At 44.6% G+C, this 23072-nt stretch overlaps 1 protein-coding gene and 1 long non-coding RNA gene across 5 annotated transcripts in view; one reads left to right on the top strand and one right to left on the bottom strand.

Moving 5' to 3' along the window:
* ARHGEF28 (Rho guanine nucleotide exchange factor 28) overlaps positions 1-23072 on the bottom strand; it is a 283146-nt gene that overhangs the window by 41146 nt on the left and 218928 nt on the right. For all 3 annotated transcript variants that reach the window (XM_084801808.1, XM_084801809.1, XM_084801810.1), the window contains 9 exons: positions 19570-19692; positions 18381-18498; positions 15755-16009; positions 13679-13755; positions 10020-10198; positions 8928-9019; positions 7570-7752; positions 5424-5555; positions 2041-2141 (listed from right to left, as the gene is read on the bottom strand). In XM_084801808.1, the coding sequence (XP_084657934.1) occupies positions 2041-2141; positions 5424-5555; positions 7570-7752; positions 8928-9019; positions 10020-10198; positions 13679-13755; positions 15755-16009; positions 18381-18498; positions 19570-19692 (1260 nt within the window). The remainder of the gene's footprint in view (positions 1-2040; positions 2142-5423; positions 5556-7569; positions 7753-8927; positions 9020-10019; positions 10199-13678; positions 13756-15754; positions 16010-18380; positions 18499-19569; positions 19693-23072) is intronic.
* Positions 3434-21708, top strand: LOC311609075. 2 transcript variants are annotated; one of them, XR_014783256.1, is made up of 3 exons: positions 3434-3552; positions 3642-3819; positions 20845-21708. It is a non-coding gene; the product is annotated as an uncharacterized lncRNA (long non-coding RNA). The 2 variants fall into 2 exon arrangements; XR_014783257.1 differs by lacking the exon at positions 20845-21708 and adding an exon at positions 4214-4627.

Here is a 23072-nt window from a genome sequence, read left to right as displayed (position 1 = left end):
CTTCAGTATTATATCTGGAAACCTAAGAATGGGTGCTTAGCACCTAAGGGACAGTCAACAAATGACTGCAAGCTGCACTTGCCCACCCTCTCTTAGACAAGGAAGTAGCAGTGGATGCTCCACACTCCACACTTTATGAAATGGGAAATCATCTGAGAGCCTGCAGCCTCCTGTATGGTGCTCACTGCTGCCTGAGTACATGTCAAGATAAGCCCTAAAGAAATTCAACCAAGGCAATGTCTTCCAGTCACTTCTACATTGTTTAAGCTGGGGATGGGCTAGCCCAATCTCCTTTTCCTTCATGGTGCCAGGTAAAGATTTTTGTTGCTAAGCAGTCTCTCTAACAGAGAAAGGACAAAGGCTGAAGAGGGAGATGACGTCAGCACTTTAGCACTAAGCCCTCCACTTTGGTGGTAAAGTTCTTGCTTTTCTTATGAGCCCATCTTGGCCCAGCCACTGCTTTTGTGGTTAAAATAATAATAGTAATAATAATATAATATTACTAATTTTTATACTCTATAAAGAATGCGCTGCATTGTGCTACATTTTGGCTGCTTGCAGCTAAAACCGGTGGGCTTGGGACGAGACAGGAAATTGCACATCCTCTCTTTAGTGGACTTCCTCTGCCACCTGGTGGTTCCACTGTGCAACTACAGCTGATCATTGACCAGGAAAATGTCCACCCTTGGGTTATTGTTCTTAATTCTTTCAGAATTTTGTTTTAACCGTATCTTACGAAGGATGCTAGTGGTAAGACATCCACTACAGGTTTGAGTAAAGTTCCAGCCAAGTGGTCCTTTTCTGTATCCCAATTTCTTTCCTTTCTCAAAAGGTCTCATCAAGCGCCAGATTTGGTTAAAAGCAAGAGAAACCTGGACACAACTCACTCATCCGCCGGTGGCTGAGCAGTGGGTGGGCCTCAAGCCACGTTCTAGGTGGACTTAAGCTGCCACTGCCCTGTCTTTCCTCCCTAAAAACCCAGGAGCCATGGAGAGCTGCACACTTCCAACCTCAGAGCAGAGATCACGTGGAAAGGCCGGAACATTTGAAGAGGAGTTTAAAAGCTTACAATCAGAGTAAGCAGTACAGAATTCTGTACTCGTAAAATAACTTGGGCCTCTGAAGTTTGCAAATGATTACTAAATCAGAGCTGTGAAATTCTGAATGCCAGACTTGGTTCTGTCACATGTCACAAATCTGGAATAACATGTAACAGTAAGATGTTGGGTGCATCTATAGTAAGCATACGCTATATCCCACACGGGTGCACATTATTAATACTTGGCAGTGGAGTTAAATCAATGGTAGACAAAGTAAAAAGTCTTGAGCTGACTCACCACCTCCCAGAATCACAGTGCTATTCTTCCCCTGCTTATGAAATCACACGCTTCAAGTTAACAGGAAGCTGTAATGCATGTAGTTTCTACAGAGAGAGTTACAGCCTACATATATCAAGAATCAGAGAGACAGCAGCATTTGGGAACACCTTGCCACAGGCGAAACGCGGCCACGTAAATTCAGAGTCTGCAAAAGGAAGGTGGAACGCGAGCGAAGAATGGAGGATCACGGAAGAGGATAGAAGCAAGATCGTCCCAAAGTGGAAATTAGTTCGGCTCCAGTGGCGCCATCTGGTGGTGTAAGCCGCCCAATGTCCGGGGCTGCCTCTCAGCCAAAGAATTACCAAAAGTAGTGGGAGAAAGCAAAGGTTTGCAGTGCAGAAAGTAAGCCCGGAAGTCAGAGAATGCAGACACACATATACACAGGAGGGTTTTCAAGCTTTTTGTTGTTGTTGTTGTTGTTGTTGTTGTTGTTGTTGTTTTAATAACTTTTCAGTTTTTTTAAACACCTACATGATATAGAAAGAACACGAACATTTGAAGAAGAAATAGATTAGAAAGCTTCAATATAGATTATTTAAATGAACCAGAGACAATTCAGAAAAAGTAGTTTCAACCCTTTTACTGCCTGATAGCTCAAGCTACTTTATATACAAAGCAACAGGTGCTGGTTACTAACAAGGTGGTTAACGATTAACGATACCTTCTCCCCTGCATCAGAGGCTGCCAAGTCGGTTACCACACCCTGGAGCCCGGGGTCCACATCCCAGCAGCCTCTTTCTTCTGTCCCTTCTGTGACTAGCGCTGGAAGCACGCCATTGAGACAGAAACAAAAAAGCACAACATCAAACATCGGCCAGCCAACTGGGTTCTTCAGTACACAGCTGAGGCGAACTTCAAAAAAGAAGAAATATCACAAGATAATACATACTAAGTGCTCCTACAGGGGGCGCTAGAGATCGCAAGCAAGGCCGCTGTCCCTGCTCTCAAGGAGCTTACAGGCTAAGAAGTACCAAGCAGCATCCTTTCTCACCCATCTTTTTAACTGTGCTTCTTCCTTGTGCTGAAGTGTCCTTGTGCTGTTTGTGGTACTGTGTCTACAGCTTTCGTTTAATAGGAAAAAGCCTCCCGGGAAAGGAGACATTTAAAACAGGCGCCCGTTGAAACAAAAGAAATGCGAGATCTCTTGGCAGACCCAGGTCCGTAAAAGGTTCCCTCGTAGCCAGTACAAGAGCAGCATCAGCTGACGGGCAAGGTCTAGAAGGAAGGTCCAGAGGCGAGAGGGATACTGTTCTAAGAAGGCTGGAGGTGGCTAATGCTTTCTGGTGTCAGAGTCATAAAAACCGAGAACCTGCCCCGGTTTCTCCTCATTTTCAGCTTTTCTCAAGTTTCCCACTTTAAACTTTAACACTGTAAATACTGTACATTCAACCTAGGAAAACACAGAAACTGGTCCAGGCACATTAAATATCAAATACAAATTCACCTTCACCCACGAGAGCTCTGTTGACAGGAATTCATTGTTTATTTCTGGAGGATGTGAATTCGGTTAAAACTTATGAGCACGTTCAGTTCACCTTCTACTAATTCAAAGCAGGCTTTTCAACTGCCCCTCCTGCTTCATTGGAGCGATATTTGATCAGGCCCCTGACCCAAATATTCATTTCACAATACTGTTTGCAAACATATTTTGGTTGTGTTTTACCATGGTGTCATTATGCACCTTTATTTCTAACAAGGCAATGCCCCTTTCTCTTTGTTTAAATTAATATGATCATTTATCAGCTTTGGAAAAATGACAGTTTTCCAGGACTCCAAAGGCCTCTCTTCTAAACCAGTTTTCTGTTTGAGTGGAAACCATTTCAAAGGAATCAAGCAGAAACCAAGTTCATTGTGTTCAGGCTGACCACTGCTCACGCAGCGACGGAGGGACAGTTGACAGCGACTCTTCCTAACTCCTGAAGAGATGTCCAAGCCATCCCCAAACAAGTAAGGGTCTGTTTCTCTCTGCCCCGCCCCCGCCCCCGCCCCGCCCCGCCCCTTCCTCACACGGTTAAATGTTGGAGGAGGCTTTGTGGAGCCAAGAAGAGGAAGAAGGCTGGAGCTCCCATAAGCTTCTTGCCCCCTCCCCCACCCAAGGTTCAGCGTCAGGGTGGGCAGCAGGGTCTCTGCTGGACCAACCGTTGTCGAGACTAGGTTCCAATCATCGCGCTCGGTAAGCATTACTGATGAGCAAAACCCACTGTGTAACCTCAGACCGGTATGGGCTTGCTTCACGAAGACCCTCCCTGAACCCCGCTGCAGGACCAGTCTGAATTCATGCCTTCACTGAGGAGTCATCTCCCGCCCTTAAAACGACTGCATAAAGAGATCAACCTTGTAGCATCATGCTCCAATCCAGGCCAAAAGGGACGGCCTCTGGTGTACGGGGCTCACCCTCGGCTCCCCTGATCCTGATGACGGACTGCTCTAGTCCCACCAAGTGAGTATCCCTCCGGTAAGGCTCCCAAACCATGGGAGATGTGGATTCTGATGGGGGGGGGGGAGGGGGGGAGTGCTCTAGACAGCTGCAGGGGGGAACAGTGGAGCCTCCCAGCTGTCCCTGGGGCAGGGCCGAAGGCAGCACACCCTCGGTATTTTTAGAGAGAACTCCCTCAATGGCATAATTAGGCTCTTCTAAAGGAAATAACCCAGAGCAGTACAACTCCCCTGATGAATCTGCCTGTCCGAAATGAAAAACATATGTGCACGTTCTGAAAATAGAAAGCCGGGATTAGAGAAAGCAAAATTTGAGAGGGGGGAAAATAATTTTGGGTGCTTGGATAAAACAGAACCAAAAAAAGTTGCATATAATTAAAAAGTTATATTATTTCTAGACATTCTACTGAACTGAGAGATTTGTAAAAGGAATTCTAAAACAGTACGAGTGTGGTAGCACACGCCTATAATCCTCGCACCTGGGAGAAGCAGGAACGCAATGCCGTTCTCAGCTACAATAGTAAATTTGAGGCCAATGTGAGAGCCACATGGAACCTTGCCTCAAGGTGGGGGCAGCTACTGCAGACGTTTTTATCACATATATAATTTCTCTGGGAGTAAGGATTTTTACCATCTTTACATGACGGGGAAAATAGACTCTTTATGCTCTTATTTTAGAAACCTTTATGGTATTCAGTATGTAGCTTAAAATTATATATAAAACAGCATAGTTGGGTTCAGAGACATCACTAAACTCATTCTCTACTTCTCGTTTTTAACTATATATCCATAGCTGGATGTGGCGGTGCGCACCTGTAAGCTTGATTTTAACTATATGGCGGTGTGCACCTGTAAGCTTAATTTTAACTATATATCCACAGCTGGGTGTGGCAGTGCGCACCTGTAAGCTCAGCATTCCTGAGGCAGGGGGACCATAAACTGAGATCAGCCTAGGCTCCTCAAAATACATCCCAACCCGAAGAAGACTCTCTGGGAATGCTGGGGGTGTAGCTCAGTGGTAGACTGCTAGCCTAGCACATCGGGGCCTTGGGTTCAATACTCCTGATACCATAAGAGCCAAAAGAAAATCTGTTCGGCAATCGTGTGTACAGTGATACCAAGCCGCATGCCCACATGTGCAGGTATGTCGTGGGGTAGGGATGAGGGACTTTGTAGCTTTCTGAGTTATATGGTTGCTTAGTTGACACCCATGAGATTATACTCGGAGACCTGTTTGCTTAATGGATTTCAGAGGCCCTTAGAACAAGGTTTGAAAGGCCTTTCAAAAATTCATCCAAGAAGTGATGAAACCCGAGGCAAGGTGTGATTTGGGGAAAGGTGCAATGCTTAAGTGGGTGGGGGGCACAGAATGGTACAACCCACCAACATAAGTTTTTGTCCTTGAAATACAAGTGCCATTAATTGTCACATATAATATCTATTTATGGCCAGCATGGTTATTCTCAAGTTTTGTTTTGTTTTGGTAATTACAAAAAACTATACATGAAATTCCCTTGAAGTCAGAAGTTCCTGCTTTTGTTTTATGTGGCCACTGTGTGCATCAGGGCAGTGCTCAGCCTCACTGCCAAGGCCTGCGCTGTCACTTACAAGCAGTTGGCGATGCTGGTACATCCTGTGAACTGAGCACGTCAGTGAGCACAGCCCCTTCAGAGCCTTCTTCAGGTGATTGGCTTACATCGCCCATCTTCGAAGCCTTCACAGCAACTTGTAGACTCTCAGCTAAGAAAGGGAAAAGCAAAACTAAATTTAAACAATAAATAGAACATTTAGTCTGTCAGGTGTGCCTAACCTGCAACCAGTGTGCCCCAGGCTACCATGAATAAAGCTTAACACAAAACTGTAAACTTAAAACATTATGATATTGTTTTGTAAATTAATTAATTTGATTGTAACTCTGTCTCATGGTTCTTGAGCAGGGACTTTGTAGATGACAATTTGGTGCAACAGAATGACAGAAAGTTAGAAACTGTCAGCGATCACATTTGGCCTGCAACTTTTGTTATACAGCCCAGAGAACTAAAATTTGGTTTGACTTTTGTCTTTTTCTTTTCTTTCCTTTCTTATTTTTCTGAACTAGGTCCGCATGCAGTCCAGGCTGGTCTAAAACACTCTATGTAGCGGAGGATGATCATGAACTCCTGCTTGACCCTCCTGCCTTTACCTCTCAAGTGCTAGGATTCCAGGAATGCGCCATCGTGACTAGTTTATAAGATGCAGTAATTGCACCCAGGGCCTCGATACATGTTCAGCAGGAAATGTACAAGCTGACCTGTCCCAAGCCTGATTTCATAGTTATAAAAGCTGCATAAACACATGTTCATAAACGCATACAACCATATTCCCAAAAGGATGTGAACCTGCAAAGACTAAAACACTCACAACTATCCCCTTGCAGAAACATTAACAACCCTGAAGTCCGTACCAATCGACAGCAGCATCTTCTGCACAGAGAATTTAACAAAAAAATTTTAAAAATCCATTGTATAAAATATCTCAAATGCAACTTACAGTAAGTTAGTAAACTGAAAACCTGTCTGTAATTCAATTAATATACGTATGTTATCAGACCCTAGGATTTTCAACACTGTTACTGAGAAATACTAGCTCTTCCTGAAGGAGTGTTTCTTCAATCTTGCTTTTCAAGAAACACAGTCCCATCTGTGCTCTAGTCATCTTGGGAACTACTACTCCCAAAAAGGAGACGTGCTTCCTGGCATGCAGGAGTCTCAGCTAGCATGTGGCGTATTACTATTTGGAGGGGATCTTGCACTATTTCTAAGCATCCTCATGGCATTTCGATCACACACAGGTTGGAGAACTACCGCTGAGCATCTACTACTCTGGTGCTATGGTCATTTGATGGCTAACCAGGAGAATTTGAAAAAGACACTCGCAGCTACGGCTGCGCAGAGGTGTAAGAGAGTGCTCGTCCCTAGTGGGACTGGGAAGAAGTTCCTAAGGGGGTGAAAACTGAGCCGACCTGGAAGGACAGATGGGAATTCAAAAAGGGAAGGAAAATAGCAGCCTACCAGAGCAAAGGGGCACTCAACTGTCTTTCTTTAGACAGCGATGTCCCCACCCTGACAAGAACTCCTGATCAGTGGCACATGGGTATGGATCAATGACCCAGGATGGATTCTCACCCATGGCCTACATGGCACTCCACTGCTGTGGGTTCCCCTGGGCATCAGGGCCCACGAGTGTGTCCTAGTTCCTTTATCATCTAGTAAGTCAAAGGAACAAAAACCAGTGGACTTCCAAGCCCTCATTAAGAACGCTTTGGTAGAGAGAAGAAAGCTGAAGCCACTGGCTAAGTATAAGAGGAGGTGCCATGGTCCAGCAAGGCTTTGTCGTATGGGAGGGACATCATGAGTGCTTGCCACCAGCCTCTTTCACTTATTTCCCAAACATGTCCCGAATCTGTCTATGACTCTGCTTCCACTGCCAATGGTCCTGGCCGCCAATGTACATAATATTCACTCCCTCTCCACAACTCTATAATGCCCCACATCCTGTGTTTTGCTTATTTTTTTCTTCATAGCACTTCATACTTATAATCTGACATACTTATTCCTTTATATCTTGAAATTTCTAGAAAGCAGCTTCTACGAGACTAAGCATACTGCTTCATTCTGCAGCACCTCGGCACCTAGGCCGCCGTGCATGTAGTAGGTAGGCACCCTGGAAACACACCCTGAGTTTGTCAAAGCAAAGCATTCCCAGAGTAACTCACCTTCTTTCAGGGCTGCTGCCAGCAGGGAGGCTGCCTGGGGGGGCTCTCCGGGGTCAGGCTTGATGAGCAGGTGGGGTTCTAGGTGGACATCCTCAAAGCCACTCAGTTCCCCAAGTTCGGCATAGATATGCAGCTTTTCTTCCAGATATGTGCAAATCTGCTGGTCTTGGTTACTGAGGATTTCTATGGAAGAGTATTCATCATGAGACGTTATGGGCTGGAGAGATGGTTCAGTGGTTAAGAGTACTGCCCATCTTCCAAAGGACCTGGGTTCAATTCCCAAATTCCCAGCATCCACATGACAGCTCACAACTGTCTGTAACTCTAAGATGTGACACCCTCACACCAGTGCATATAAATTAAAATTAAATAAAATATATATAAACAAAGATTCTTTTTCAAAAAGATAGTATGAGTGTGGTTACAAAACTAATATGAAAATCAAGTTAGGAGAAAAAGGCACCACGCTTTAGCAAGCAGTCTGGCCCAATATCTTTTGGGGGGAGGAGTGGGGAATGTTGGAAGAGCACCAGATTCAAATTCTGATGCCTTAACTTGTGACTGTGACATCCTTCAAGTGACTTAAAGTGTCCCCATCATACACTGCACTTGATAAAGAATTACACCTTTCCCACATTCCAGAAAAACCTCACAACGTTATGCTTTGTTTACGGGGGTTGCCTTCCATTAAGACTAACTACCCAGCTCAGGAAAGAGAATTGAGGCAGCTTTCTCTGGAACGAGTGAAGGCTCCCAAAGGTACACAGCGCAGGGCTGAGAAGCCTCAGTCTTCAGTCTGTCTTGGTCAAAGCCAGAGCTAGTTTATGGTTCTGCCTCTAAACATCTGGCTGCTATGACCGGATCTTTGCATGCATCAAGTTTCCCCTGTGTTACAGGAGTCTTAAAGCCTAGAAAGCCTAACTAGCATAAAATCCAGTGCGTCTCTGCTGTGGCTAGTTAAGCAAGTTGAGGGCAGACAGTAACTGTTTAATGATCTTCCTAATTGACTCTAATTGTAAGACCTGGAGTTGAGAAGTAGTTTGATAAACGTTTCCTGGGTTCCGTGTGCTCAACAGTCCTGCCTGTTGAGCTTCTTTGTCTAGTCATGGAAGCTTGACCTGGCAGAAACTCCAAGTGCTCACCAGCACCACATGGCTCACAATTACTATGTCATATGTGTTATATGTATTTGGATGAGTATCTTGGTCACGTGTGCCTTGTCTCTTGACGGGTGCTTTGGTGGAGGATGGGCAGTGTGGACCTCAGGTGCACACACTTGATCAATGTCATTGCTTTCATTCACAGCATCACCATCTTCCCACCACTCGAGAACACAGAAGCCAGCGCTGCACACATACCTTGACACTGCTGAATTTTGGCCACTCTGGCTTCGGCTTTCCGCCTCTCTTCATCAGACTCACTTGTCCTTCCTCCTTCTTCTTCTGGACAGCTTTAAAAGACAATAGTCAAGGCATCACCGAAACCAGTCCCAAGGGTGTCTAAGTTTATTAGAAAAACATGGGAACTTGGCAAAAGAACTATTCAAAAGGCGAAAAGGCAAAAAAAAAAAAAAAAAAAAAAAAAATCAGTGCGAAGAGAATTCCTGTTCCTTCTTTCCCCAAGAGATTAGTTTTCTTGAGTACTTACATGCCACAGCATGGGTTCAAAGTCCACTCCATAGGATGTTCAAATATTGCAGCAGCAACAACAACAACAACAACACCAGCAGCAGCAGTGGCATTATCATTAAGTGCAACTAAGATAACATTTTGTGTTTTGTACCATTAGAGAACTCCTCTTGATGGAGCCAGAGTGGGAGGGTTATGGGACAGATAGTAAGCCTCCATCCTGGGTAGGGGTAGTAGAGGTGGGAGCAATTTGCAGGATACCAAGCTCATGAAACCAATCAAATTACCTTGCCCCTCACGTATCAAAATTACCCTGGCACGAGTAACAAGGAATACTGAGAATATTGAGATTCACCAGCCATTTATTGGAATGGTCCCTCAGGCACACAGAGAAACAGAAGACTCAGTCCCTGCTCTCAGGGAGCTTCCAATCTATGGAAACATACACACACACACACATACACACACACACGTACGTAAAATATAACAACTACAGGAAATAGACGATGGGCACCAAATCAACACCTCAGAGAGTGGGTGTGACATCGTCTCAAGTATGACAGAGAACACCTGGACTGAGGAGGTCTTCATGAAGCAGGTGAGCAGGAGCCACACCAAAGCACACAGGTAGGGTGGGAAGGCACGGCATGCAGGGAGGCAGGCGGAGGACAGAGCTGCAGGTGACATGCTACGGCAGGCAGGGGCAAAGGTCAGGAAGCAGGCAATTCTGGCTGAGGCAAAGGTTCCGTGCAGAGAGGAGATGGTTAGAACGCATCCCGCAAACAAACAAGGACATTCCCCAGGAGAGGACAGGAACGCTACCTCTCGACCGCCTGCTGGATTCTCCTCATCCAGCTGTTTCGTTCCTCCTTGGAGTTGGTGTGGATTTCGTACATCTCGGGACCGGCGGATGAAGCGCTGATCAGAAACATGCCCCTCTCCTCATTGGCAACTTCTCTGGCAATGAGCTTCTGAAGAGAGATAACCGAAGGCTTCTGGTCCTGCAAGAGTTAAGAGGATGCGTGGGTGAAATGGCACTGTCTGGAAACCAAGAGTCCCACGGGACCCAGGAGCCGCAGGAAGCAGCAGGACTCGGGAACCTTCGTCTCCCTCATCGTCCTTTCGGAAGAGCCTCAGAAGTCCTCTAGTGGGGAGCGCGAAGCATATCACACTAGCTCTGCCCTGGCTATGACGGGGTCTGGCATCGACATCTGGAGACACAGCACTCCACACATGAGCCTGTGGAGGGGAGGGCCCTTCTTGCCCAAACCAGAGCAGGTGGAGAATGAAGACTTAAGGGAGCGATCACCCATAAGGTTGGCAGTTTAGAGACTGGAAAGATGGCTCAGTGCTTAATGGCAAGTGCTACTTTTGCAGTGGCCCCAAGTTTGGTTCCCAGTACCTACACTGGGTGCCTCAAAACTGCCTGTAAGGCCAGCTCCGCGGGATACGAAGCCTTCTTCTAGCCTCTGCATTCACATAGGCATACCCACACAGAGACATAAAGATTAAAAAAAAAAAAGTTAAGAAAAGAAAAACTTTTTAATATTGGTAGTTTAAAAGTGCCATTTTAAAAATATCTGGACGGTGGAAGAAAAAAGGTAAAACCTATGATTGAGGAAGAAAGGATTTTTAAAAGGTATTACAACAAGATTGGGAAGGATTAAGAGCCTAGAATCCATTGGATTTGGCAATAATTACCACACAGTGATGGAAACAGAACCGTAGGAAATAAGGGTGTAGGTCACCAAATAAATTGTAGAACCGGGCAGACAAGCCCTGACAGTCCCTAGGCATCACCAGCTTGTGGGCCAGCTGTACAGCCCCAGAACTACTGCTGCTCCACCTGTAGGTGGCGCCTCCTCTCCAACCAGATGAGCCCTTGGTGCGCAGGACCCGGCTTAACGCATCTTCATACGCCAGGTGCATTGCCTCCCACAGGATAGGCATGCAACTGATGTCTGCAGAAAGTCCAGCTACGGGAAATTGGCAGAAAAGTCTAAGAGTTGGTGTCCAAGGCATAATGAAATAACTTCTACCGACATTTACTGTGTTCTTTCAGTGCCTCCGTGCTATGCCCTGGAGCCTCGCCGTTGAAGACTTTAATAGCCCCACACCTAGCTCAAGAGCAGTGGTTAAAAGAAGGGCGAAAGAACGTCTGCAGGATGAGAAGTACAGACTGTGGTGTCTGCTTTGGTCTGCGGCTCCCACCACTGTTTACAGAGCAGGCTGCAGCATGTGGGTTTAGTTCTTCCTTGTGGACTGAGTGAAGCCTTTTTCCAGAGTTTGCCATTTTATATTCTCCACTACTGACTTCCTGGTGCTGGCTTGCTTGCCTTCCCAGCATTGCATAGCTATGCCACATCTGGAGTTGTTGGTCAAGGCACCTCTAATAGTGCTTTTCATGTTTTTCAGAGCAGTATGGGGAGAAAAGAAAAAAAAAAACCCTAGATCATGATGGAACAGACTACTGGTCTACCCAGTCCCATGCTTGGCCTCTGGATATAGACAGTCAATGTGTTTTAAGAAGATCTTTAATCTTGTCCTCTGTAATGAGCATGAATAAGATGCTTATTATAGCATGAATAAGATCCCTTTTAGTATTGGAGATCTGTTTTTCAGCTTCCTTTTTCCGTACATGAAAAAAATGCAAGGTGGGTTTGAATTGCTTGATACGGAATAGTGTGAAATTATTAGTAATAGGTTAGTGTTCCAGAGAAAGTGAGGTGGCGGCAAGATCTTTCAAAAGAGAAGAATAAATAAAGGTAATTAAACCAGAGGGCATCACTATTCATATTAACCTCACAAACAGTAGCAATAAACAAGATTCAATATCCCCAGGAATGAAGGCAACACATCAGCTCTGGGAACAGATGTCACATACTGCTGTTGCGAGGGCCTAATGTGGTCTACAGGGATATTCTGTTTGTGCCATAGTATCTTAAAGCCATTTGTGACTAGGAGCTTCCACCTTTTAGAAATAATAAGAGTAAATAATAAAAAAATAATAAGAGTAGAGAGTAGTATTCTTACAGGAGAGCCAAAAATGGTGTCAGATCACCTGGGGCCAGAGTTATAGGTGGTTGTGCGCCACCTGACATGGGTGCTGGGAATCAACCTCTGGGTCCTCTAGAAGATTTAACACTCTTAACCCCTGAGTCATCTCTTCAGCCCCAGTTTAATTTATGAAGGCCAACCATAGCTCAGTAAGCATGACTCACTGTGACACTGGGTGCGCACTCACTAGCTGAGGGCAGTCCCCACTGCTTTCCACTGTCTTCTTCATACTCACTGTCGACGTCACTCTTTGACATTCCTGCCCAATCTCTACAGATATCTGGGAGACATCTCCCACTAAAGGAGATAGAGGGAAAAGGAGAGACTATCTCTAGCTCAACTGCTCCCCCATCTCTGGTGCTTGTTCTGTCGGCTAGTGATTCCACTGTAGGAAAAAGACTTCAAGTTTGCTTCATATTTTAAGTTGAACGTATAGGTGACACAGTTCTCCTATAAAAATACTTACTCTCTACTCTTATTATTTTCAGATACTTCTGGTAGTTTCCAAGTTCATCATGCCTTATATGCACACATTAAGGCACCTATAGAAGGCTTTTCTACTGGGCAAAGGGAATGAAGGCTCTCGCCTGTGTGTCTTCTGTCCAGCAGAACGTGGTGCCCCATGACACCAACAAAAAGTTAACTGGTGACATCTTCCTCCTCTCTACCCTTTTGGATCACATAGACACCGAGAAAGATGTGCTATGAATGACTAGTTTTCAGTGGTAAGCTGAAACCTAAAGGTGTGCTAACAGCGAGAATGATCTGCCTACCACAAAGACAAGGGATGCGTGCATGATCACAGAAACCCTTGTGGCTCGAACGAGGATCTTCTTTAAGCCAGAGGCTGTAGTTCAGTAGGAAAAGATTTCCTTAGCATGCAAAGGGTCCGGGGTTCAATCCCCAGCACTATGAAAAGCAAAAGAACTCCTCTCCCTTAACATGGTGGCCTCTTGTTCGGCAGGAGGGACTCTATGAGCTATAGAATAGGCTAGCAGGTGGCAGAGTAAGAGGGGAGCCAGCAGGCAAAAAGAGCAAGACGTTGGAAATGACTCACACTCAATATTGATGCCTCAGTGACTAGGACTGAGCACAGAGGATGGGGATGAGGATGGAAAAGACCCAGATAGCCAGGCAGTAGGGAAGTACTCGAGGCCCTGAGGGCAGTGTCCATTCCCCATCAGTGCAGAAGCATCTCAATATTTTCACAATTGATTAAGTGCCTGATGACCCGGCTATGAAATCTGCTACAGCAGTGGGAACATGGTATGGGCATATTTTTGCCAAGTGATATATATATATATATATATATATATATACACACACATATGTATATATATTTTTTTTAATTAGAAACTTCAGGCATTGTTAAAGGAATACGGCACTAAGTAGTAAAAATGTGTGTCATGTGATCATATACTTACAACAGCTGCAAAGATGTACTTCTGGTCTTTTTCTTGTAGGAAGAGCAGCACATCGGTCAGAAGCAGAGCTAGGATATCTTCAAAGACAGAAACACGGCCGTATTAATGAGGGGAACCACAGCTGACATGAGTTTACTAGCTATTTTAATTTTCATGCTTGTCATTTAAATCAGTTCAATAAAATGATAGGTTTTCCTATGATACTTTTACTTAAAAAAAACTTTCTGGTTGCACATATCTTTAATCCCAGCACTCGGGAGGCAGAGGCAGGTGGATCACTGTAAATTCAAGGCCAGCCTGGTCTACAAAGTGAGTCTAGGAGAGCCAAGGCTACACCGAGAAACCCTGTTTCAAAAAAAAATGAACAAACAAACAAACAACAACAAAATCTTTCATTATGATAGCTGATATCCTTCATAGTTAAAATACGTACAAAGCTGTTTAAGTGTGTATTTTTTGTATGTAGCACTATAAACTATAGGATTGTAAGAAGAGTTAAATCTCTAGAAAAGGTTTAAGAATACAGTTTTCAAAATGGAAGGGAAAAAACCCTTTATAAAAGAAGCCTCTGAGATGGTGAGGTGATGTACACTTGGAACCCCAGTCCTTGGGAGGCTGAGACCAGGGGATCATGAGTTTGAGGCCAGCCTGAGTTACATAGCAAGACTTGTGTCAACGCGAATCCAAGCCTGCCCTCTGTGAAAGAAGGTGCTAAGAGAACAGACCATGCCCTTGCCTTTAGGGGGAAATGTTGCTAATTAAAAACGCAGGAGAGCACTGAGAGGCTGGGCATGGTAGTCACCTGCCTTTAGTCCCAGGTCGATCGCTGTGAGTTCGAGGCCAGCCTGGTCTAGAGAGTGAATTCCAGGACAGCCAGGGCTACACAGATAAACCCTGTCTCAGAAAAAAAAAGAAAGAAAGGAAGGAAGGAAGGAAGGAAGAAAGAAAGAAAGGAAAAGTAAGGGATCAGCTTCCACATCAAGTGATAGACGGAAAGCTGCTGCTCTGTCCAGGCCTGAGTGAAGCTTGATTTCTCTATTTCCCTTAGAAAATTTGCAAGACCTCCTCCCCACCCCCTCCCCACCCCCTCCCCACCCCATAACCACCCCATAACCACTCCACAGCCTAACCCAGACAGATGATTCCAATCGGCGGGCAAAGAGAAACAGCATCGTGCGGACTGCCATCAGTAGCTTCTTCAATACAACATTGCAAGCTGCTCATCAGTGAATACCTTTGTGTGAATTTCCGTCACAGCCTGCTCCTCCTCCGGAGGACCGTGACCTTCAAGCAACTGTCATAGAATAAACCATTCTCCTCCTTGTCTAAGGAACGAGGCTAGGCACAGGGTCCTAAGAGGCTGCAGAGGGAACTGAACAGGCAAGCCTTTAAGCTGGGCCTTCAGGTCCTCGTCAATAAAACCAGGGTCTCAGAAAGGAGACTCAAGTGCCAGCCATTATTTCAGGCCCCAGACGTGTAAGAAAGCACAGGGCAGGCAAGGTGCTAGCTACAGGCTAAGACCCCAAGAACGTAAATGAACAGCCCTGGACCCTAAGCTGTCTCAGAGTCAAGTTTAAGCCTGTTAGCAAATGGTACCACCGAGGGAGAGCTTACCCTGGGGCCAGTGGACAGGCAGATGGGCCATATTACTTAGTAACAAAGATGATATTTAGAGTTTTCTCATCTCTCCCCTCCAAGGAAAGCCCCAGGCTGTCTTGGCAAGCAGCAGACCCTCGCTGTGGAGGCGTGTGCTGTTCTCGCTTTCAACACACCGCATTTAGCAGAATATCTCTACGCCAACAATGTGCGGATCTCCCAACTCCTTTGATTTCACACATCACAAGCTTTCCTACGCATGAAAGTACATGCGAAGGCTTCTGCTCGGGACAGCAAGCTCCAGTCAAAACTGTGCATCACCCGGTCGCATTTACCCAACTGAGCGCCACCACTTGATGTGTCGACTGGCAAAGCCAAGGGTTTGTGTAGGTGTGCCTGCAAGTCGGGACCATTGCCTGTCCTCTGTTGAACGATCAACGTGTTACAAAAGGAGAGGTTGGGTTGGCGGAGCCACGGTACCTTTGAAACGGCCTGTGGCGGTTTTCCAGTACACAAGCCCATCGTGCAGGAGTGCCCTTTCCTTGCTCATCAGGGCCTGCTTTCTAAACACGTGGCCGTTTTTGAGCTTCGTATACGTTTTGTTCTCAATTTTATTTAGGATCTCAAGCCATTTCTGGTTCTTCTCGTATTCGTTGACTTTTAGGTCCACGGCTGCGATCATGTCTTTAATCAAGCCAAGAGCTTCGCACAGGTCTCTGTGTTCTTCGGTCCTTTCTGCATGAAGGAAGAGAAGTATGACAGAAAATTATAACAATCCAGAACACTGAGAAAGATTGCTTTTAAGGTTTTAAATATAACAAAGATCCCATAAGAAAGAGGTTGGATTAAATTCAAATATAAAAATGTCTCCCTGCACCAGCACCAAGAAGCAGTACAGTATTTGATAGGACAGATTCGCACAGACATGCGTTAACTGGCAAACACATCCTGGCTCCCAGGCCTAAGTCTGCTCTCTGCTCTTCATTGTCTACATGACTGGATTTAGAATTCCCCTAGGAAGGATGCGTGCTTCTGGACTTTGCAGTGAGAGCAGCTTCCCTTAGGAGACTCGCACCATTGCATGGCCTGGGGACCCAGACTGGGCAAAAAAGGAGAAGCAAACAAGAGGGGCGAACATCCTCCTTTCTCGGCTTCCTGTCTGCAGATGCAATGTGGCCAGCTACCTCACACCCCTACCGCCACGCCTTCCCCGGCAGGACAAGACTGTGTCACCCTCAAACTGTGAGACAAAACAAACCCTTCCTTCCTGAAGTTGCTTCTTATCACAACAACAGAACACAACACCACCACCACCACCACCACAACAACAACAACAACAACAAAAGAAAGTCGCAAGTGTAATATAAGCAGGGGCTGTGTCTGGAGTGACCTAGGCACTCTTTCCTCCCTTTTTTGAAACAGATAAGCAAGTCAGCCCACCCTGTGTTTCTAAGGACTGAAGCTAGCTGTGGGGCCAAGCTCATGTTCTCTGCAGTGGAGCCTCAGGGTGATTTAAATGGCCCCAGACTCATTTGCATTCTGTTTTTTAATATATATATTACTCAAAGCTGCATTGGCATAAAATTGAAGATCTTAATGCTATAATCAAGATGGTTTTGATCTGTTATTTTTTTTTTCCTTCTGATTATGAAAGAAATGAAAATATTTTGAGGGCCCCAGGCACTGTGCCTCAAGGAAATCAGCCAGGCTTACACAAACAGAACAGACTGTCACTAGTTCCGGTTACTCTTTAAACCACTGGCCGCTCCTCTCACCTCCGGGTTACCTTGAGAAAAGGCTCTGGAGGAGATCCTAGAGTGGCGTCTGGAAACCTCAGATGAAAGGGAATTTGGCTTTTTTTTTTTTTTATGATAAAGATCAGCTAGTTGATATTTGCTCAGGTGCCTGGACCTGAAGAACTAAAAGGAGGGGAGGGAGAGGGAGGAGAAAACTGGCAGAGAATCCAGAGACTCTCCAGAGCCTACAGCTGCAGAAACACATGTTTAAAAAGAGCAGCCAGGAGGAACAGAATCAGTCCTCCAAAGGTCGCTTCCTTTGGAGGCTCTCAGTGCATACACAGATGCATGCGAGCACTATCGAAATACCCACAGAGCACACCCGATCCCCATTGTTCCGAGGAAGAGTCCCACTGCCCTCCAAAGAACACATCGTACTACTCCCCTCTGCCTGACAATGCCCTCCCCATCCAGAGATGGGATTTACTCCCAGAGAAACTATTTCAAGACTAGGAAAGTCAAAGAAAGAAGAGTAAAGTTGAATTTCCAGATGACCCTGAGTAATTCCAAGAGAAGGCTCAAGTCTGGCAAATCACCGGCTCCTAAAGCCTTGCAACCCAGATGGAACAGCACCAGCCTCCCAGGGGGTCTTTGCTAATGCCCGCTGAGCTCCACTCACACCCACTGACTCAGAACGTAAACCCGCACCCTTACTAAGGGACAGCTTGTGAAGCTGAGGAGCACTGCCATAACAGCGAACCAGTGGCCAGGGGCTCCAGGAGTGACCTTGGCAAAGCCTGCCCTGGGTAGGGGGCCTCTGTGTGCCACAACGCTGACTCTACTGAGAGCCAGAACTCACAGTTGCAGCTCGCACTGTTATCAGTTCTACCAGCAACCCAGCATGGGATGAATCCTGGAGTAAGGTTAGTGGACTAACACTATCTGACAGTTTTGTCCCTGGGGTATTGTAGAAAGTTAAGAGAATCCACCTAATGCAGAAGGAAAAACCTTAATTTGGATTCATTCTTTTGCCGAGAGTAAAATCTATGCCGCTTTCTCCATATGCTATTTTTATAGCATCAAATTCTAAAGAACCGCAAAAGAAGTAGAACGAAGGAAACAGCTTCTGCAAGTTCTCCTCTGACCATCACTCGTGCATCACGGCGCATGCTACCTCCCTGCCACAAAATAAATGTAGTTAAAAATAAAGTAGTTTCTCAAGATGAATTCCAACTCCAAGGCTTTGAAAGCTTGCTCCCAGTGAAAGCATTTGTGAGTGGACGGCACAACATCCAAGGCTCCTCAGAACCCCTCGGTTGTGGCTAAAACTACCAGGAGAGGCGAAGCTTGTCGGAGAAGTTGTCTCTCACCCTTCGTGTACTGCAGGATCCTCTCCACCAAAACCGGGTATTTTGTGATGCGCTGGGTGACAAGCAGGATGCACTCTGGAATTCCTCGGCGGCGAGCCAAAAGGTTGCTATTGCGGATCTTGAAAAAGTGTAGACATTTTATATGCGGTAATTATTTTACTTGAGAATTTAATAATACAAAATCTACAGCTGTATAATTCTGTTCATATTCCACAGTCATCATTAATGGAAATGTTCATATTGTCATGGTGTTTTGTGCTTTTGTTATTAACCACTGTAGTTCAAGGTGTGGAGAAGTTTCGAGGTACACTGATCTGATGTAGTTCCAGTTGCCAACAAACTCGGGGTTCAGGAGTTTTGGATAACAATGGAAATCTGAGCGCTCTCACTGTTTGCTTTTCTAATGTGTCTTTTTCCATCTTTGCGATTACATACTGTGGCACTTACATACTGTGGCACAGAGCAATCCTTTTCCTAAACACTTCAAAATATTTTTTTTTTAATTAAGGCCCACTTACCATATATGTAAAAAGAACCCAGAGGCAAATCTGGTAGAAGTCATAAAGTGACAGATTAAAATCATAGGAAGCCAGAAGCTCAGACAAATTTCTTCCATAAATAAATGTGAATAGTGGGGAAAGACAGAGGAAGAGGGTTCTAGTTAAAGGGAGTTTAAGGGCATAACCGCTATATGCAGCAGTGACTTTGGCCTGGTCCTGGCTCACCGATAGAGTAACAAGAGACGAGCAATGAAAATTGAAGATATCAGAAAATGACCGATAATTCACTTAAGAGCGAGAACATGATCACAATACTTTAGAAGATAAAGTGTTCAGAAAGACATAGATGAAATTATATGATGTCATGGACTTGATTCAAATCTGACGCAAATCTATGAGGGGAACGGATTTTCCTATTTGCTTTCGCTTTGATTTTTCTGATACGCAGCATGCCAGGGTGTGAAACCACTTCCCCGGAACGTTGCCAATATTCTGAGAAGCTCGGGGATGGTGGCCTTACAGATACAAGATAGCAAATGAAATCATCTCGCCACAAACCCATCATTGCCTTCTCTTTCCCCTGAGACACAGGACGGAGATATGAGCCTCGTTTGGATCCTTAGGATGCAAACATGAGCTATCGCCCTACCCGAGCCTCCGACTCCTCAGCGACGCTGAACAACACGTACCTTAATAAAATTCTGGAACTTTTTGTTCTGCTGGAGTTCTTTAAAGAGGCCCATGGCTTCTTTGTGGTGGCTGCAGAATTCCCCGTAGATCTTCCTCATTTTGCTTGCATTTTCTTCTGAAAACTGAGAACATTTCCATAATGGGTTTATAAATGCAGCCATTGTGTTCGTAGAGCAAAGAACATGCAGTTTTTCTGGTATTTCAAACCATCACGACTTTCCCAAATCACTCCCTCCACTTCCCAAAGGCACTTCTTAAAATAAAAGGAGACAATTAAGCACAAAGGGCTAACATAACAGGATCGTAGTGTACTGAACTAACCATCAGACAGCGAAATGAAAAACACCCAATGGTTTAATTTTTTGCTCCATTTTTATGTAACTTTCTTATTAAAACTTGTAGTAGTAGCATTTTTTTTTTAACACCGAATGTCTGACATCACAGTGATCACTTGCCGTGATGAGAACCAGAATGGAAAATAACCAGGGCATTCATTTGTTAATGAGAAGGAGAGACGTGGGTTGAATGTGTCCACCAGCCTGACCTGCAGGGAGATCTTCAGAAAATTCAAAGACATAGAGCAGTGTTGGAAGGGTTGGCTGCATAACTTAGCTGGGTGGTTTGTTTTTTTAAGATCACAAAGGCTCTACACAACCGTGTCCACAAGGAAGGTCTTTGCAACAGAAAGGTTCCCCAGAAAAGTATTTGAGATGGTTTCCAAGTCCTTTGGTCTTTTCTTCTTTGCTCAGTTTTATCTGTGCTGATGATAACATGTCTGAATATGTGGTTTAGGATGATCCGTAAGCCACAGTAGTAAAATTAAAGCACAACAAAACACCGGTGTATCAAGAAGTACACATCACCGAGACTTCAATACTCCAAGTGACTGGGGGCTAGAGAGGCGCTTGAGCAGTGTAGAGCACTTGGTACTCATGTGGAAGCTTAAAGTTTGCTTCCTGGCACATACACGGAAAATGGAAACTCAGAACTTGCTGTAACTCCAGTTCCAGGGCATCTGATGCCCTCTTCTGACCTCTACTGGTACTAGGCATGACAGTAGTTCACAGGCAAAACACCCATTGTGCATATACTCCTTAAAAGCTTTTTAAGAAATCTACATAAATAGAGAGGTTTACTAAGTTTATAGAAGGAAAGAATCCAAATAACAAAGGTGTCCATTCTTCCCAGGAACATAATGCAGGTTTAACCCAAATCTTAGCAGAATCGCAGCTCGCTCTTTATAAATTCAAGTAAGATTACTCTTTAATTTACAGGAAATGCCAAGAGAGGAAAACATCTAAAACACTCCCAGTACAGTGAGAAGACTCCAGTGTTCAACTTTCCAGGTTATTACACAGCTCACGTTTTCAAGCTGGAAATGGAAAGGTGAAGACCCAGGGTCCAGCAGAATGGAGTAGAAACCCAGGATGCACAAGTGGGTTTTGGCTCAAAAAAAAAAAGGGGGGGGAGGGGGTGGAGAATGGCCTTCCAATAACTGCACAAAATCAGTAAAGGAAAGAAATAAAAGAATCTCAACTTTACAAAACTCAATTTTAAAAAATGAACTAGAAAGTCCAGAAATTGCATTTTTAGGATTTATTCCAACAAAGTCAAAACTTGAGTTTGTACAAAATTCTGTACTAAACATAGCAACTTGATCTGTAATGGTCATAAACCAAAAGTTAACAAGATGTCCTTCAACAAGTGAGAAATTTTAAAAAGCCGGGTATGTCCACAGCATAGACTGCTACTCATCGGGGAAAAAAGGATGAACTACTGACATATACAACCACTGAGATGGTTAAAAGGAGTGCCTCAGTTCCCTAAAGACTACAGGCTACATATTTCCATTTATACAGTATTTTTGAAAAGGACAGAAATAAAAGAGTTTCCAGGACTTAGAGAGGAGGTGGGAGCAGGAGCAAGAGGGAAGTAGACACATGCACATGAGGATGCCTTGTGATACAGACAGGGTCTTGATGGTATGCACATCATATCCTGTTACAGCTGGAGGAGCGATGATGCCAACAATTAAAACTGTGCTTAACAAATCTCAGATCTTAGCTTGTTCCTATGGAAACTGCTGAGAGACAGGATGCTGAGCCTCTTTTTTTTTTTTTTCTTTTCTTTCTTTTCTTTTCTTTTTTTTTTTTTAACAACTTTTGGGTAAGCCTTATGTCCCTGAAGTTAAAATGAAAAAAATGAAGAAGAAAAAAAAAAAAAGATTGGCTTGGACCATATCTGCAGTTTCCCACCCAACGAGAGTTCCTGCTGACTAGATGCCAGCACACTCAGCCCCCCAGCCTTCTGACAGATCCCTTGGCCTCCAGGATGTACCAGACTCTGCCTTCCTACACCCTAAAGTCCCTTGTCTGCCTTTGTTCCCTTGAAGCATAACCCTATAGCCACCTCCTGAGGACAATGCCAGGGGAACACCCAGGAACTCTGGCCACACCCCCACACCCCAGCAGGCCAGCAGAGAACAGGAGAGCATCCTGGTCTCTCAGTCCTTTCCCAAAAGGAAAATCTATGCCTTAACCATGAGGCAATGGGGCCCATGTCAAGTGATGACAATGACCCAATTTTGGCCCCTGCTTTATTCACACAAGTTAAATACAGAGCTGATAAAGACACACATTTCAATTAAACATATATGTAGTATGTATGTATGTATATGTATATATATACATACATACATGCACACACACACACACACACACACACATACACACACACACACACACACACATATATATATATATATATATATATATATATATATATATATATATGAACAAAACTGGTTCCAATGATTAGAGTTCAAAAAGGGTAAATGTATGATTATTTATATTAAGAAAAGAGAAATTCAGATAATTTCAAATGACAGAATTAAAACCTTCCATTTCAGTTTTGAATGCTCTTTGCATTCTGCTAATTTTATTTAAGCTGTGCCACAAAGCCCGTTATGTCACCCTGTTTCAGGCAGATGATGGAGACAGAACAGGTCTCAGGCTGTAAGCTGCAGAGCAGATCTCTCTTTGGTTAAAAGAAACGTTTTTACTAAGCCAGACTTTAACAGCGTTAGACATGTAAGAGTCATCACCAAGCAACAAACGCCCTCACACTCATGTATGCATCTAAAATTCTGTATTTAATCACATCGATACCATCAGTGAATCTAGTTCCTCCACCTTTCACATACAGACCAACATCATGACCCCCTGGCTGCCCTGAATAGAGTAGAGCATATAAAATACTGAATTTCTTAGAGAAGGCAACACTGCAACACCTACCTAGAAAAAGCCACACGAAAGCAATAGGGTAGCAATTTGGGCACTTCACCAAGTATCGTAGATGTTCCCCCACCCCGAAATAGGGCAATCCACTGAATTCTTGTGCTCTCTCTCTCTCTCTCTCTCTCTCTCTCTCTCTCTCTCTCTCTCTCTCTCTCTCTCCCTCCCTCCCTCCCTCCAAGGATTCACTATAGGTGCTGAAATATGTT

The sequence above is a fragment of the Acomys minous genome, assembly GCF_964271855.1.
Source record: "Acomys minous genome assembly, chromosome: 11".
Lineage (NCBI taxonomy): Eukaryota > Metazoa > Chordata > Mammalia > Rodentia > Muridae > Acomys > Acomys minous.
This window is presented reverse-complemented; position numbering and strand designations above follow the sequence as displayed.